This window comes from Monopterus albus, unplaced genomic scaffold (genome assembly GCF_001952655.1).
Source record: "Monopterus albus unplaced genomic scaffold, M_albus_1.0 scaffold134.1, whole genome shotgun sequence".
Taxonomy (NCBI): Eukaryota; Metazoa; Chordata; class Actinopteri; order Synbranchiformes; family Synbranchidae; genus Monopterus; species Monopterus albus.
Window position 1 is genome coordinate 30,255 of NW_018128014.1, and position 13,896 is coordinate 44,150.

At 41.0% G+C, this 13,896-nt stretch overlaps 2 protein-coding genes across 3 annotated transcripts in view; both read right to left on the bottom strand.

The window, feature by feature from the left end:
- Positions 1 to 2,388, bottom strand: part of exoc3l2a (exocyst complex component 3-like 2a) — an 8,016-nt gene extending 5,628 nt beyond the window's left edge. Inside the window, exons 1-3 of the mRNA XM_020613552.1 lie at positions 1,844 to 2,388; positions 946 to 1,163; positions 48 to 482 (exon numbers count right to left, since the gene is read on the bottom strand). Of these exons, the coding sequence (XP_020469208.1) occupies positions 48 to 482; positions 946 to 1,163; positions 1,844 to 2,388 (1,198 nt within the window). The remainder of the gene's footprint in view (positions 1 to 47; positions 483 to 945; positions 1,164 to 1,843) is intronic.
- Positions 2,389 to 5,045: 2,657 nt separating this feature from the next.
- On the bottom strand, positions 5,046 to 13,094 carry ppp1r14aa (protein phosphatase 1, regulatory (inhibitor) subunit 14Aa). 2 transcript variants are annotated; one of them, XR_002275966.1, is made up of 5 exons: positions 12,965 to 13,094; positions 11,723 to 11,803; positions 11,352 to 11,384; positions 8,193 to 8,576; positions 5,046 to 8,039 (listed from the first exon to the last, which is right to left on the bottom strand). XR_002275966.1 is itself a non-coding variant. In XM_020613413.1 (4 exons), the coding sequence occupies exons 1-4, from the start codon at positions 13,076 to 13,078 to the stop codon at positions 8,388 to 8,390; spliced, it is 417 nt and encodes a 138-aa protein (XP_020469069.1). In that variant the 5' UTR covers positions 13,079 to 13,094; the 3' UTR covers positions 8,071 to 8,387. The 2 variants fall into 2 exon arrangements, 1 of the variants encoding a protein (XP_020469069.1); XM_020613413.1 differs by lacking the exon at positions 5,046 to 8,039 and having other exon boundaries at positions 8,071 to 8,576.
- Positions 13,095 to 13,896: the final 802 nt, after the last annotated feature.

The window sequence follows — 13,896 nt, forward strand, 5'->3', positions numbered from 1 at the left end:
AGCCTCTGCCACAGCCTGCCTCCACTTCATTTTCAGCCTTCGAGGACGCTGGCTGGGCTGGATCAGAGGGCCCTCTCGCTCTGGCTTGGTCTCCTGTCTGAGGGCCCAGACAGCATCTGCATGCTCTTCCTGTTGAATCACCAGCACCACCAGCCCAAGGTTGGGGCCAGCGCTGGGCTGGCGGAGGGACTCCCGCACCACGTCCCACATCTCCTTCTGCAGGGCCTCATACAGAAGCTCCACGTCCTTGGCCTTCCTCCGGCTCGAGTCCAGTGTTGCGTTGGAACTAAGGGAGTCATCCGTGGATGGTGGTGTTAAGGGGATCATGCTGGGTGGAGTGCTTGGACACAGGGTCGGAGCAAGGGTGGGAGTAGTTGGGGTTGGCAGGAGAGACAACAGCTCACACTCTCGCTCCAACTCCTGAATTTGTGTGTCAGCCAGGAGAAGGTCCCTGTGGTTGACCAGCTGCAGGATCTCAAGAACTAAGCAAGACACAAAACAGAAAGATATGTTTATTTGCAACATTCACAAACTGGAGAGTTGCCCAAATAAAGAGGCAAAGTGTGTATCTGTTGGTTCTTGAGTAGCTGTGCATGTGAATGACTGACAAATTGGGTTATTTGTTGCTCATTGTGCACACTCTTCCATCCTTAGTGAGGCTCCCTGTGAAGTATATGAACAGTAGCTTGGTTGAACGTCTATCTAGAGGAACCTGGGAGGAGGAAGTGCAATCATTTCCTGACCGAATAGTCTGTTGGTGACTGAACCCAGTGACTCTGGGATCTGGAGACGCTCTCAGCCTCATCAGAGAGTTGTCCAGGGCAGAGAGGAAGTTCTCTAACATAAAGGAAACTCCTCAGATTCTTCTGTGGCACTTGATATGCATGCATAAGCTTGAGATCGGGAGCTAGATGTTTTTACACCTGATAATTCCTAGATTATTACCTGAGAGGGGCTCTCTGGTTTTGACCACAGGCTCCTCCTCCACCGTCTCCTCGTCAGTCCCTTGGGAGGCCTTGTCTGACATGGATTCTCTCTTCACTTTGCCCAGGCTGACCATTTTCAGGAAGGACTGTCGCCTGGAAGCCTCAGCCTCACTGGCTGCAACCAGGTCCCCACAGGGCAGGCTTTCTCTGCGCTCCTCCTTACGTCGACCTGTAAAGCTGCACGACACCAACAGCAGGAACAAAGAATGTGAATGACTGCTGCTGTAAGGAGCCTGAAATCTTTCAGACCTGCATCATATGCACATACAGAAAGAGGAATGACACTTAGAGGTCTTGAGATTTGTGTTATACCACCCACTAGCAGCTATAGTTGGAATGCCAAATAATCACTCATCTGCTAAACTGTGCTGCTACTCAGTATGAAAGCCTCGGCTGAAAACTGTTCGATTCAGTGAGATTAGCAAATACACAACATGTCACTGAAAACAAAAGAGGCTCCACAGGCCAGCAGGTTGCTATAGCATATTACATAACTCCTCATTAGTGAAGAGCAAAGGTAACAGAGGTTTTTTATTTTTCACCGTCTCTTCAGAGACTAGACTCCTCTGTTCAGATGGGTATAACAGTTTTCTGTGAAAGTTACACTGCCCTTGTTATATTAATGTCATGGGGTGTTACTTGCAGTTTATTTTTTAGTTTCTTGCCTCCTTTGGGGTTTTTATAGGTTTATGTAGTATCGACTGTATCGGAATCAGCCTTTTAAAAATGGTCTGCACTCCACAAGTATTTCAACAAAACTTATTTGTATGCCAGAAATCTAAGTTGTTAACAGTTCAGTGACACACAGCTAAAATTTGATGTTAATCTGACCCTCCTTCCTCCCCACCCCTTCTCACCGGAGCAGGGTCATGATTCCCTCTGAGCTTCTGCGTAGTCCTTTCCTTTTCTCCATCTCTGGTGGAAGTGTATTTGACTCTCCAGGGCTGTAGTGGGGAGAGTTGTTCCCCCATACGTTGCGCCCTGATATGCGGAGACCCTTTCCCAGTTTTCCAAGAGTTTTGAATGGTGTCACTCCACAGATCCGCTCCAGGGTCCCTCTGAGGGGTTTTCCTTTCGGGTTCCCTGCCCCATGCCTCTCTGCATTCACTTCATTTTCCTCCTCTTCTCCATCACAGGAGGACCTGAGTTGGAGGTTTCCTCTGACCTCCCCCATGATGAGGCCCATGTCACCTCCATTCCTCTCATCCTCATCCAGATCCACATCCTCAAAGGGGTTTAGGTTCTTGTTCAGATCCTTCAGGTCATTCAGCTCTTTTAGCTCATTGAGATCATTCAAGTCCCTGAGGTCCAAGTCCAGTCGAGGCAGGATCAGTTCACCATTCACTCTGGGGATCTCATGGCAGCTCTTGGACCTTCCGGGGAGCTTCTTCAGAATGGGCATGGTTGCAAGTGAGATTTTAAAAACTAAAACAAAGACACTGTGTAAGATTTAGTCAAAATGTTCAAGGAAACAACAGCTATATCATCTGAATATCAACTCAGCTTGATAATGAATTACTTGTATGATATTTATTCAGACACTATCTTGCACTTAATTTCAACTGGGGTAAACCACAACCAATAGCAGTCTGGTACAGCAATACTGATAACAGAAAGGCAGTATCCAGGATAGCTAGTTATATATCTGTTAAAGTCAAATACAAAAACATGGTTACTTCCTCTTTGCTTAGTGAAGTGTACTACATAAGGAAATAAGTATTGATAATACTGCTGCATTTACACGGGCTACACATCTACCTTATATGATGCTACCCAGAAACAAATAATGATGTCAACTGGGGCAAGAAAGGATCACTTGCAGCTTGTTGAGAGTAACCCAGATTCATGTTTTCTGATTCCATCATTTATCTCAGGGAATTACATCATCACCTGGGCATATACTGTACCTGTAACATGTTCATTTGAGGACTTTGTTGAATATTTAAAAATAAATCTAATAATTTCTTTTAAGATTTGAGATTTTTATTTGCCATTTATGCATAAACAGACAGTACTAAGTCCATCTTTAAATGTGGTTTTGTTGAAATTCTAACTTCTAACATTAAAGAATCACTTACATATAAAACGTAGGGTTTATTCTTTTGCCCTTTGAGATATAATGGCAGAGAACTGGTGATTTATACAGAGAGACTTTCTGCTTAAATAAAGGTCAAAGAATATGAAAAGGTTGACTGAACAAATCCTTTGTAATTACTAAACTATATACATATTACTCTGTTGAATGTTATTTCTGCATTTCAATAGAACCTTTTTTATCGCCTTGTTGTTTTCAAAGTAATGTAATCACTGACTTCCATTAAAATAATATTATATGTTAACAGCTCTGACTTAGTTACTGGCCTGCAACATGGGCTTTCACTGTCTTATGGGCTACAGTACAAGGAAGGTGTTGATTAATATTTTCCTGATAGGTTCACATGTCCGTATGTTCCCTGACATGGTTTCTGGATGCTTTAACAGTTGCAAAAAGAACAACTGATTTCAGCATAGGGGATGGGGGTTTGGTTCTGGGTAGAAAATGCATTCCAATGTTCAGACAAAACTAACATAAACCTTCAGCAGAGTTAGACAAATGGTTATTTTCTAATGTGATTCCTAATGTGAAATTCTCTTAAGTTAAAACATAAACACGTGCGTATTATTTTAAGAAACTGCTGCTGGACATTTGAGGTCATAGTCATCACCAGAAGCAGAAACATTTTGAAAGAAAAACAAAGACACAGTAAAACCCCTATGTCAGTATATTATTCAATTATGTTTTTCACACAGAGAATATCCATAAACTATAGCTCGAAATGTACATATTTTTATTTAAATAACTTGAATGCTTTACCTGGGGACATCTTGAAAAATGAAACATTTTCATTCCCCTCCTTCCTGATCTTAAATTTAAGCCTTTTTTGCACAATCCACTATTAGGTTATCTGACGAGTTTTAGGGAATTCAAACCTCCATTCAAGACCGTCTTTAAGTCATTTAGACACCAAATGGAAAAGTCCATGACAAACAGATGAGACAAAGATGAGGCTAGACTAACAAACTGGAAATGGTGATTACTACACACAGTTACACAGCATCACAAAAGCTCCTTTTGTCTTTTTTAACATTGTTGTGAAGTATATCTCTAATACTCAAGTTTAAACGTGGCAGTTAGAAGAGCAGACTTTCCATAATTGAAGCATCTATGAAATGTAAACTGAGGTCTCCTACATTATACAGTGCTGTGTGTGGATAAAGAAAGCAGTTCACTCAGTTTACATACTCGCATTTTGTCAGCTTTTATAGTTTACTTTGGTATGCATTTGTAATTTAAATTTGTTCTGAGTGAAAATGGTCTTCAAGCATTGTCTGTGCTGCTGAAGCTGTTCTGATAACCTAACCCTTTTACTGTTTATCAGCCTCTCACAGCCACGGCTTCTCATCAAGGTCAGGTATAATCTTGTGATGACAATCCACCTCAAATGTTTGCTCGCTATAACATGACAAAAGTATTAATGATTTCTTCAATCACATTTTTGATCAACACACAAATGTTTTAAACCAGCTTCAACTACTGGATGGGTACCCACTGCTGTATGGGTAAAAAAGACAACTAGAAATATGTTCAAATTCAATAACTTCTGCAGAAAAACATGTAATATGAAGAGTGGCACCAGGCAGGCTGACCACAGTAAGTGTGAAAGAATAGAAACCCTGTGCAAATGAAAATTAATGCATCAAAATCCAAAGTCAAACACAGCCACTGAGTGCAGAGAATGAGGCTTACCTGATGAGATTACCTTGCGGTGTTTTAGTATAATGTCATCCTGGAGTGTGCAGTGTGTGTGTGTGTGTGTGTGTGTGACTGATGAATGTGAGAGTGTGTCCAAAAGTACTCTGTGACTCAAGAGAACGATGTGGCTGGTTTCCTGACAGGCTCTATTGTGGTAGAAGGTGATATGTTTTCCTGAGGAAAGGCCTGTCCCGTCCTTTCTCCCCCTCCTACGCCTCCATCCCCCCACTATCCCTCCGCTCCTCCTTCCCTCACACCCACACTCCAGGGACTCTCCTAATTACACTAATTGCATTACCTGTACAGTGAAGGAAGATGGAGTTGAACACAGCATTCCTCTGCAGCATTCCATTTTTTTGTTTGTTTATTTATCAGTGTGCATGTGTGTTTGTGTGTGCGTGTGTGCCTTGACTGATTTCTGTTAGAGGCAAATAATGAACTATAAGCATGTTTCAGTGTCAGTGGCCTTGAGTACACCTTCCTTTCATACACCATCAGCGGTGCATTTTTCCCAAGCGGAAGCCTTTAAGTGGGCAAAGCTAAAGTAAAATGACAGTCAACACTGTGGCACGACAAGATTATCTTTGCTTAAACACAGTTTAAGGTCACTCTAGCCATGCCAGCTCTAATGTCCCACAGTGCACAGAGCAGCAAGACAAAACAGTTGAGGGATGTATGAGAGGAGTGTGAGTATGTGTGTGTGTTTCTCGGAGGTGTACTGTGCAACTTTAGAATATAACCAAGCAAAACAACATGGCAACAAAGTGAAACACTGGTTAATGTTAGATCTTAAGATTCAAGTAAATTCTGGAAGAAGTGAAATCTGTTTCTGTGTAGATATGCATTTCCTTTGACCATTGTCTGAACCTAACCTTCACCCTAACACCTAACCTGTCACCTCTGCCTGCACCCAAGCCTTGGGTTGTTTAATGTTTACAGTAAGATGCCCTATGGTTCAAAATTTCTCCAACATTCCTGTACCCATGATGGCTCCCTTCTGCCACACAGTGTACAGTCTGAGGTAGTGTCCCTCTGTAGTGCCCCTGACTATTTAGACATGACCGCAGTGGAGTGGACCAAGAAATCAGTTAATGCATTAATCATCTTACCAGTCTATGTCATCATGCACCGTGTGTGACATTCACTCACTGAGCATCAGTAAATTTCTCCATCCTCAGCTCCGCCACTGAACGTCACACAGCCAAACCAACCAACATGACCCTCAGTAGGTTATGCTAAGCAACTATACGTCTTAACCTGCATTTTACTGCACGTGTGCTCAGTACCTAGTGCTAACACTTACACCATGCATAGTTACCACTTTATAATGTACACCTACAAAATCCAGTCCAACCTAGACCATTCCGAGTAAAAGTTTAGATTTAAGCATGTTAAATACGATCAATGATAGTTTGACTATTGTATCTAGAAAAAATACAATGCATAAATATTTCTAGGTGACTTATGGTTTCCTCTGAAACTATTCAAGAGAGCTGTGGAGGTTTTCTAGGTCAGTCAGAGGTCAGTTCTCTAGAAAAATAAGACAGTTGTACAAAATAGAAATCTGTATTGAATTCATATATATTGTTTTGTGTAGGTATTTAATTCAGGTAGGGGGTGTTCAGGTGTCATTAGTTGTGCTTAATAACTATTTTTTGCATGCATGAAGAGAAAATGGTGTGACTATGTTTTGCAGTGAACCAAAAGGAGATACGGTATACTGTATAACTGAACCGCATTCCATTTCGTGTTAAGATGCAATATTACAGAGTCCAGTACAACACAACTAACAACAGCCTCAAGAGTGAGCAAACATATAAAGAGAGAGGTGGTTTTTGTCTGAGGTAAGATATTAAATCACATGAACTTTTGCAGGTGTATCTAACAAATTCTCAACTATTCCCCATCTCACTGATCAGATAACCCACATATTTTCAGTTCCTTCTGCCCTGGAGAAAACATTATGCTGCCAAAGCATAATACTGTATATCACAGCAATCAATGCACTTGTAGTGAACCAAATAGTTTTATTAACAATTCCGACTGATGTCTCTTTGCAGAATCCAGATTTGGTGAATGTACTGGTATACATAACTGACAATGTATAGGACAACTCAAAAACAAAAGGAATGAATGACTACAGTGTGTAAGCAAAGCAAAAGGATTATTTCCAGTGTTACAGCATACTCCTGTGTTGGATCGATCTCCATTTCCTGTAATCAATAAATAACATTCATGGCCATCATAATTTAACAGATGTTAAATAAATCATGTACTGTATGTGCATCTAATTTAGCAGTGTTATCTAAACAGTGGTGCAGCACCAATGTTCTAATCATATTGTAACTGTGTCACAGTTCAAATCACAGTTAAACCCGGACAGGGATGTTTTCAATGTAAAATCCATACTTGGATGATCAGTGTGTGGTGAACACACACAGGATTATATTTTAAAATGAAGACCTGTATAATCTATTTGCTGACCCTCCTTTCCTTCATCTACTGTCATCAGATAATGTATCAGTGCCACAAACTGCTTCATCTAAATGTGTGCACATGGAGAGAATGGCAGGAAGAACATAAATGACACATTTTTCCAGCCCAATAAAAGTGAGAGTTTATATTTTGATGATGCAAATAAATGCATCCTGATGTTCTGGGGATACTGTCCATGGAAAAATATATCCTTCTATCATGTATGTCTTTGGGTGTGATTGCTATTTATGTTAAACAGCACTTCAAGAGTGAAGCTGTTGCAGTTATCTACCTATATGTTGCAAATATCTGTGTTTTAATAAATGGCTAAAGGAACGATTTGAAAGTTTGGTAAACATGCTTATTTGTTCTCTTGCCAACAGTTAGATTATAGTTAAAAAACTGATATCACTCTAATACCTGTCTGTTAAATATAAGGCTACAGACAGCATACAGTTAGCTTTAGCCTAAAGACAGCAAGCAAGGGGAAGCAGCTGGTCTGACTTAGTCAAAAAGTAACAACATTTATCTACCTCTACGCTCATTAATTAAAATGTTATAACTTGTTTAATCCTAATATAAAACTGATATGAAACTACAAGTTGTGGTTTTAAGGGGGTTACATGCTGAACTATGTCTTGACTGGTAGTAAAACATGAATGTCACACTATACATACATGCCCATGCATGTGCACCCTTGTGTGCGTGCACACGAACCAAACAAGGACTCAAATGTACAATATTGCCTCATAATGCTACAAGTGGTCAAAAACCCCACGGGGTACCTTTAAGGCACAGCGGCAGGAGCATGAATGTCACACTATACATACATGCCCATGCATGTGCACCCTTGTGTGCGTGCACACGAACCAAACAAGGACTCAAATGTACAATATTGCCTCATAATGCTACAAGTGGTCAAAAACCCCACGGGGTACCTTTAAGGCACAGCGACAGGAGCAGTATCAATCTTTTCATCTAACTCTTGGTAAGGAGGTATTTAAGCACATTTCCCATAATGTCAGAGTATTCCCTTAAAAGCTTTACAGTAGTTTTTTTTTCACGTTTGCCTTGTATGCTTTTATGTCATTATAGTGTTTATGTGTGCGTGTGTGTATGTTGGTTGGGAGCTGTCAGAGGGTCTGGTTTTGGCCATGAGTGTGGTGGAAGTGGTGCTGCTGGGGATGGTGCGGGTGGTTAAAGTGGTAGGGCTCATGGCGGTAGTGGCTGTGGGCGATAACCGGATGCTCGATGCCTTCGCTCTGCAGCTCGTCCTGCTTGTGAACTCCCTCAAGCTTTCCCACCAGCTCTCTGATGAAGGTCTGATGAAGAGCACAGCACCCAGAGTGGACGTCACATGGACCAGAAAGGAAATAGAAACTTACAAGGTAAATATGTTCCAATAAGCCTTTCACATTTGTCAGACAACTCTGTTATTTGACAAAGTATTTTCACCCAGGTATATTTTCAGTGCAGGTCATGATTTCCAATAGCTTATCAAATCTTCACGTTGAGCCTGACATTTAGTCGATACAATGTGTGGACACTAGTAGAGAAGTCGGGTGACATTCTTTATTTTTCTTACTGTCAACAAATTGTCATGAAACCCAAATGAATGTACAATGTGGACTGATCCACTTCTGAAAACAGTCCCTACAAAACCCATTATTTGCTCCTAATTTGCTTTCTGGCCCACTTTAAGAAACTGTGTAGTATTTTAAAAGCTATATTCCACTAAAACCATAAGTAAGAGTTGTACATTTTCTTCTTCAGATTCACATATTATAAGGAATACATGAATTGCATTTACATGATTAAGCAAAAGTAGGTTATTTTCTCAAGAAATGACTCACTTTGGTAAAAAGCTACGGCTGCTACAGAGCTGCCACATGGACATTTTAGGAGAAGTATCTCAGTTTTGTAGTAACAGAAAGATACTTTATAAGGAAACATCTGGAAGCATTTAACACTCTAGACTTTAACAACAAACCTTTGACAGTCTTGTCTGTTTGTACTATTAGTAGGATATTTACTACCATGCATTAGATGATTAGCCAAATACTTTTAGAACATTAAAAGACAAACATCAATTACAAGTTACATAGCAGAAATATCAACAAATAAATTTAGTGTTTATTCTGTCCATTCTTGTCTGAGTATTTTGAGTGTCCGTATTTCCATAAATAGCTAAAGGCTCTGTAGAGCAAAAGGTCTCAGGAGAATGACCTCAAAGCTACAATGGTGGAAGCTTCCTCTCTCCACTGTTTTGTGAAGTAAATGTGTTGCTCCTGATTACTGATAACCCTTGTCAAAATAAGTCACTACAAATGCTAAAAATAAGCTATCAGAATGTGATGTGAATGCAGATACCAGACAAGACTTTTCCATCATATTCTGTTCACCTGCTTTTGTTTTTAGGTACAAACCGGGGTAGCATGATATGGAGACCTATTTATTTGCAGGCAGGCTAAAAGATTAGCTCAGAATTTATCAAGTTTTAAAACAATCACATGTCCATATGAACACATTATTCTTACTGTAATCATTTGCCCACTTCAGAAGTTATCACCCCATTAAAGGGCCATTGTCAGCTGGTCATCTAGACCACAGATGTGGGATAGTAGGGCAATGCCCCACCTCATACTTGGCTCAGTAGGCGGTCATCATGTGCCAGACCTTTGTTTTCATGGTTATAGTAACAGACGTGGAGACTACCGGGTATAGGCACAACTTTTAAAATAAAAGTGCGCAGCACACTACTTTTGAATTCATTATTGAATGCAGCTCATATCGATGCAGATAATCGTGATTAATCACAGCAAATCACGCAGTTAATGCGATTAGGGATTTTAATTGTTGCCCAGCAGTAATAACATATATAGACGATGTGCACCTTCTGGCCTCTTCACAAGTGCAGTATGCACTTACTTAAAGAATAGTGGATGTCATAACAGCTGATAACAGCCATTTAATAGGGTGATATTGTTCTTCCTTTTCATAGTGGCCATTTAGAGATCCCTTTGCTTTCAGTGTACCTGTTTGGGAACAAAATCTAAAGTCCTCATTCTGTCCAGGTTTGTGGCCGAGATTGCCCCCTCTCAGCAATAAGACAAAGCCAGTGTGAGGGGTGGAAGCTCACAATCAGTATGTGAACATGGTTCAGCTCTATTGATATTGTTATGGCTGAATGTCAGGCTAGCAAACTGCTGCTTCCAGTGTTAGCTGAGACAGCTACATGACAAATCTAATTCATTGGAATGGGATTCACAAGAAAGGGACAGAGGGACAATCTGAAAACACAATGCCTCCAGCCACAGCTACTGCCGGTGTGGAGGCATATAAATGGGGGATGCAAATCTCGACAGCTCCAAGCTCAGCAAAATAATGCACCCCATCTTAAGTTTCTTTTCAAACACCTTTGTACCAAGTGATGTTACTAGCACATATGAGTTATTTTACTTTGACAGTGCAATACTCAACTTGTAATAGTCTTTACAGTTTAACTAGAATTACTGCTTCGTGGTTGTATACCCCCATCAACTAGGCCAATACACAGGAATGTGACAGATGTGTGGTCATTGTGACCACACACCTGTCACACTGTGTGGGCATTTTAGCCAAAATTTGAAGAAATTCAAGGCTTTGCTGAGATAACGCATTAATGAGAATGCACTGAACAGCTGGATGGATGGACAGACAACCTGAAAACATATGCCTCTAGCCACGGCTGAACCCAGTGCAGAGGCATGAGAATGTTCCACATCAAAGTCTAACAAAGTAAGTCTGAGCAAGAGAAGCAACAGTCACTGACCATCCCTGCTCTTTAGCCTGAGTTTGCATCTCTGACCAGGCCACAGTGAGGCCAACATTTTAGTTCAGAAAGACTCATTGTTTGAGAATTAAAGCGGACGAGAAAAAACAAGAGTGAACAAATTGCCATTGTTGAGGCATCTGGAAAGACTGTGGGATGAGATATCAGAGACTGCAGCTTCAGCTCTGTGTGTGCATGCATGCAGGAGCCATTTGCATATGTAATGTCTGCGTGTGCTAGCATTACCAATCTGGGTTGGAAATGTATTTTCCAAGTTAAGACATACCTCTGTGTTTGTACGACACTTTCGAAGAAGCTCCTGTTTGAAAAAGAGAATAATGTTATAACAAACCAGCCACACATTTATAGATCTTATAACATTTTATTCCAAACACTTTGACATGTCACCTAGAAATCACCGCTTACTAGCACCGCCCAGTATTAGTACTGTATAATAAGATGACCTCTTCAAACATGTTTGTTTGACTGACTTCCTGAACAAAATCTGTCCTTCTGGCTGCAGAATCATGCATGATGTGAAAGAGCTATGACTGATGACATAATCTGAAAATCTTCTCTGTTGGAATCCTCTTCCTATTTCATAATCAGCACCGTCTAATACAGCTCGAATGAAGTAACGGTGCAGGTCATGTGTACCTGTAACTTTCGGACTCTCTCTTCATCATTAGGCAGGTCAATCAATTCATCAATGTTCACCTCTTCTGGCATGTCAACCTCCTGAGATAAACACACACAAGCTCACTGAGTTACCATACAAGACAGATACACTTTCAACACACATTTGTCACATTGGTTCACGCTTTTTAACCCAATAAATTCCCCCTGAAGTTTTTAAAGACTTCCATTACAGTTTTCCTTTATTTCTTCCAAAGATTCACTTTGGAAGTATTACAGCATATTATACTTACATTTTTATTATATTACAGTACACAGTACACATCGCAATCTATTTCCAGCTGTTGGGGAGTATTACTGCATATGTGACAGAAGTTGCAGTACAGTTTCTATTCGTAAAATTAAAAACAGTACACAGGCTGGTCATGTTACAATGAAGTAAAGTACTTCACACATTTACCAGTGCAGTATCTCCTAAATAACAGCTTCAGCTTAAAGAGCAACTGAAGATTTGGGGTTCAGTGCACAAACACACATGTAAATCATTTGTTGCTTATGTTTGGGCTCTGGGGGCTGAATAATAACAATGTTCACGTCATACTGTAACAGTAGCCTGCACTGTTTGAACAAACAGTCATTGTACCAGCTGATTAAAAGGACAGCCCCACCCGCCCATCCACACCACTGCCCTGCCTGTGTCATTAGGCAGGGCCCTTGGCACATATGGGACTGCAGCTCAACAGGCCACCAGCTTCATCCCACTGCAATACTCAGTATGGGGGGGTGATGTCACATCACTGTGATTACCTCCTCCAGGGACAGACAATAATGCTTTCCCTCCACTAGCATAATCTTCTCCTCTTCCTTTTTCTCATCCATCCTTCTCTCAGTTCCACACTGCCCATGTAAGGCAGAAACCCCCAAGACAGATAGAGCTCTCTGAGAACGGACACAGTGGACCTCACAGCTGCAGGAGGCTTGGCCTTGTAAGGAGAACCTGGCCACCCCACCTCTCCTCTCTACTAAACACTTCACAGATCAGAGGACGTATGGATCTGTGCCTTGATATCGCTTTTTGATAAAATACAACGTTCATTTCATGTTTACAACTCTGCCTGTCCCCCATATTACAGTTTGTTAATGTTTAAAAAAATGTATATGCATTTTTGAAACTCCTTTAAAAGGCTTGTTTTCCGACTATATTAAAGCAGATATTAAAATGCTGTCAAAGCAGTGATTTGACTCTTGCTCTGAGACACCCACCTGGCCTGAGTACAGGCGGTCCAGGCTCTCGTCGATCCACTTCTCCACATCCAGCCGCTTCTGCAGCTCCTTCCTGTTGTACTTCACGGTAACCCGGGCATGTCTCTTCAGCATATTACCTCCCTGATCCTGCAACTCTGGACGGGTTAGACTGGTTTGTCGTCTATCAATCACAGGAGGAGAGAGCAGCGGTAGGAGGGGACGGCAGCACAAACAGCTGGGCAGTGTTTGTCTCTCCTGATGTTTATTTACAGGGCATATACACAAGTACTGGTAAACTATTCTCCTGTTAAAAAAAAAAAGATTATGTAAGTCATGTAAATTGAACGCCTTGCCAAGGCATCAACATTTGTTTTTTTTTTTCGCGTAGCCTAGTTTATATTACCCAATTTTTCCCACCTGATGTCACGACAGGCTACAAACATCTGGGTTATATCCACTGCCGTTCTTATTTTTCCTAATTTGTCAGTCACCCTGGAGAATAGTCAAGAAATCTGTTGCATGGGCCGCATTTTGTTTAGAACTTAATCAAAGAATATATACTTCTCAAAAAAATAAAGGGAACACAACATAGTTGAATGTCTTATTTTTGTGTTCCGTTTATTTTTTGAGCAGTGTAGTTTCTCCATGAGAGACTGCAGGGGCACATTTTGCAATTTCTAGATGGCACAAGAGGAAATGAACTAATTAAATGGGTGTGATTGCGCCGATTGCATCAATTCCACTGATAACGTGTTTGTTAGAACATCAAGACATGCTAGAAATACTTTAATCAGTTGTTTGTGCTCTTGTGTTCTGTCCGTGGATGAATATCTTTGCTCCATATGTTAAAGGCAGTTCACTGGGATATCGTTTAACTCCGCATCTCATCCAGCTCTGTATTGCCACAGTGACAGGGATCACAGAGAACATGCTAGGCAAGCAGACCTTGA

Excerpts from the sequence above, each read along its gene's own strand:
- ppp1r14aa (XM_020613413.1), bottom strand. The coding sequence starts at position 13,078 with ATGCTGAAGAGACATGCCCGGGTTACCGTGAAGTACAACAGGAAGGAG. Across the intron at positions 11,385-11,722 it reads AGAGAGTCCGAAAGTTACAG|GAGCTTCTTCGAAAGTGTCG; the intron begins GTACACATGACC and ends TTTTTCAAACAG. Across the intron at positions 8,577-11,351 it reads AGTGTCGTACAAACACAGAG|ACCTTCATCAGAGAGCTGGT; the intron begins GTATGTCTTAAC and ends GCTCTTCATCAG.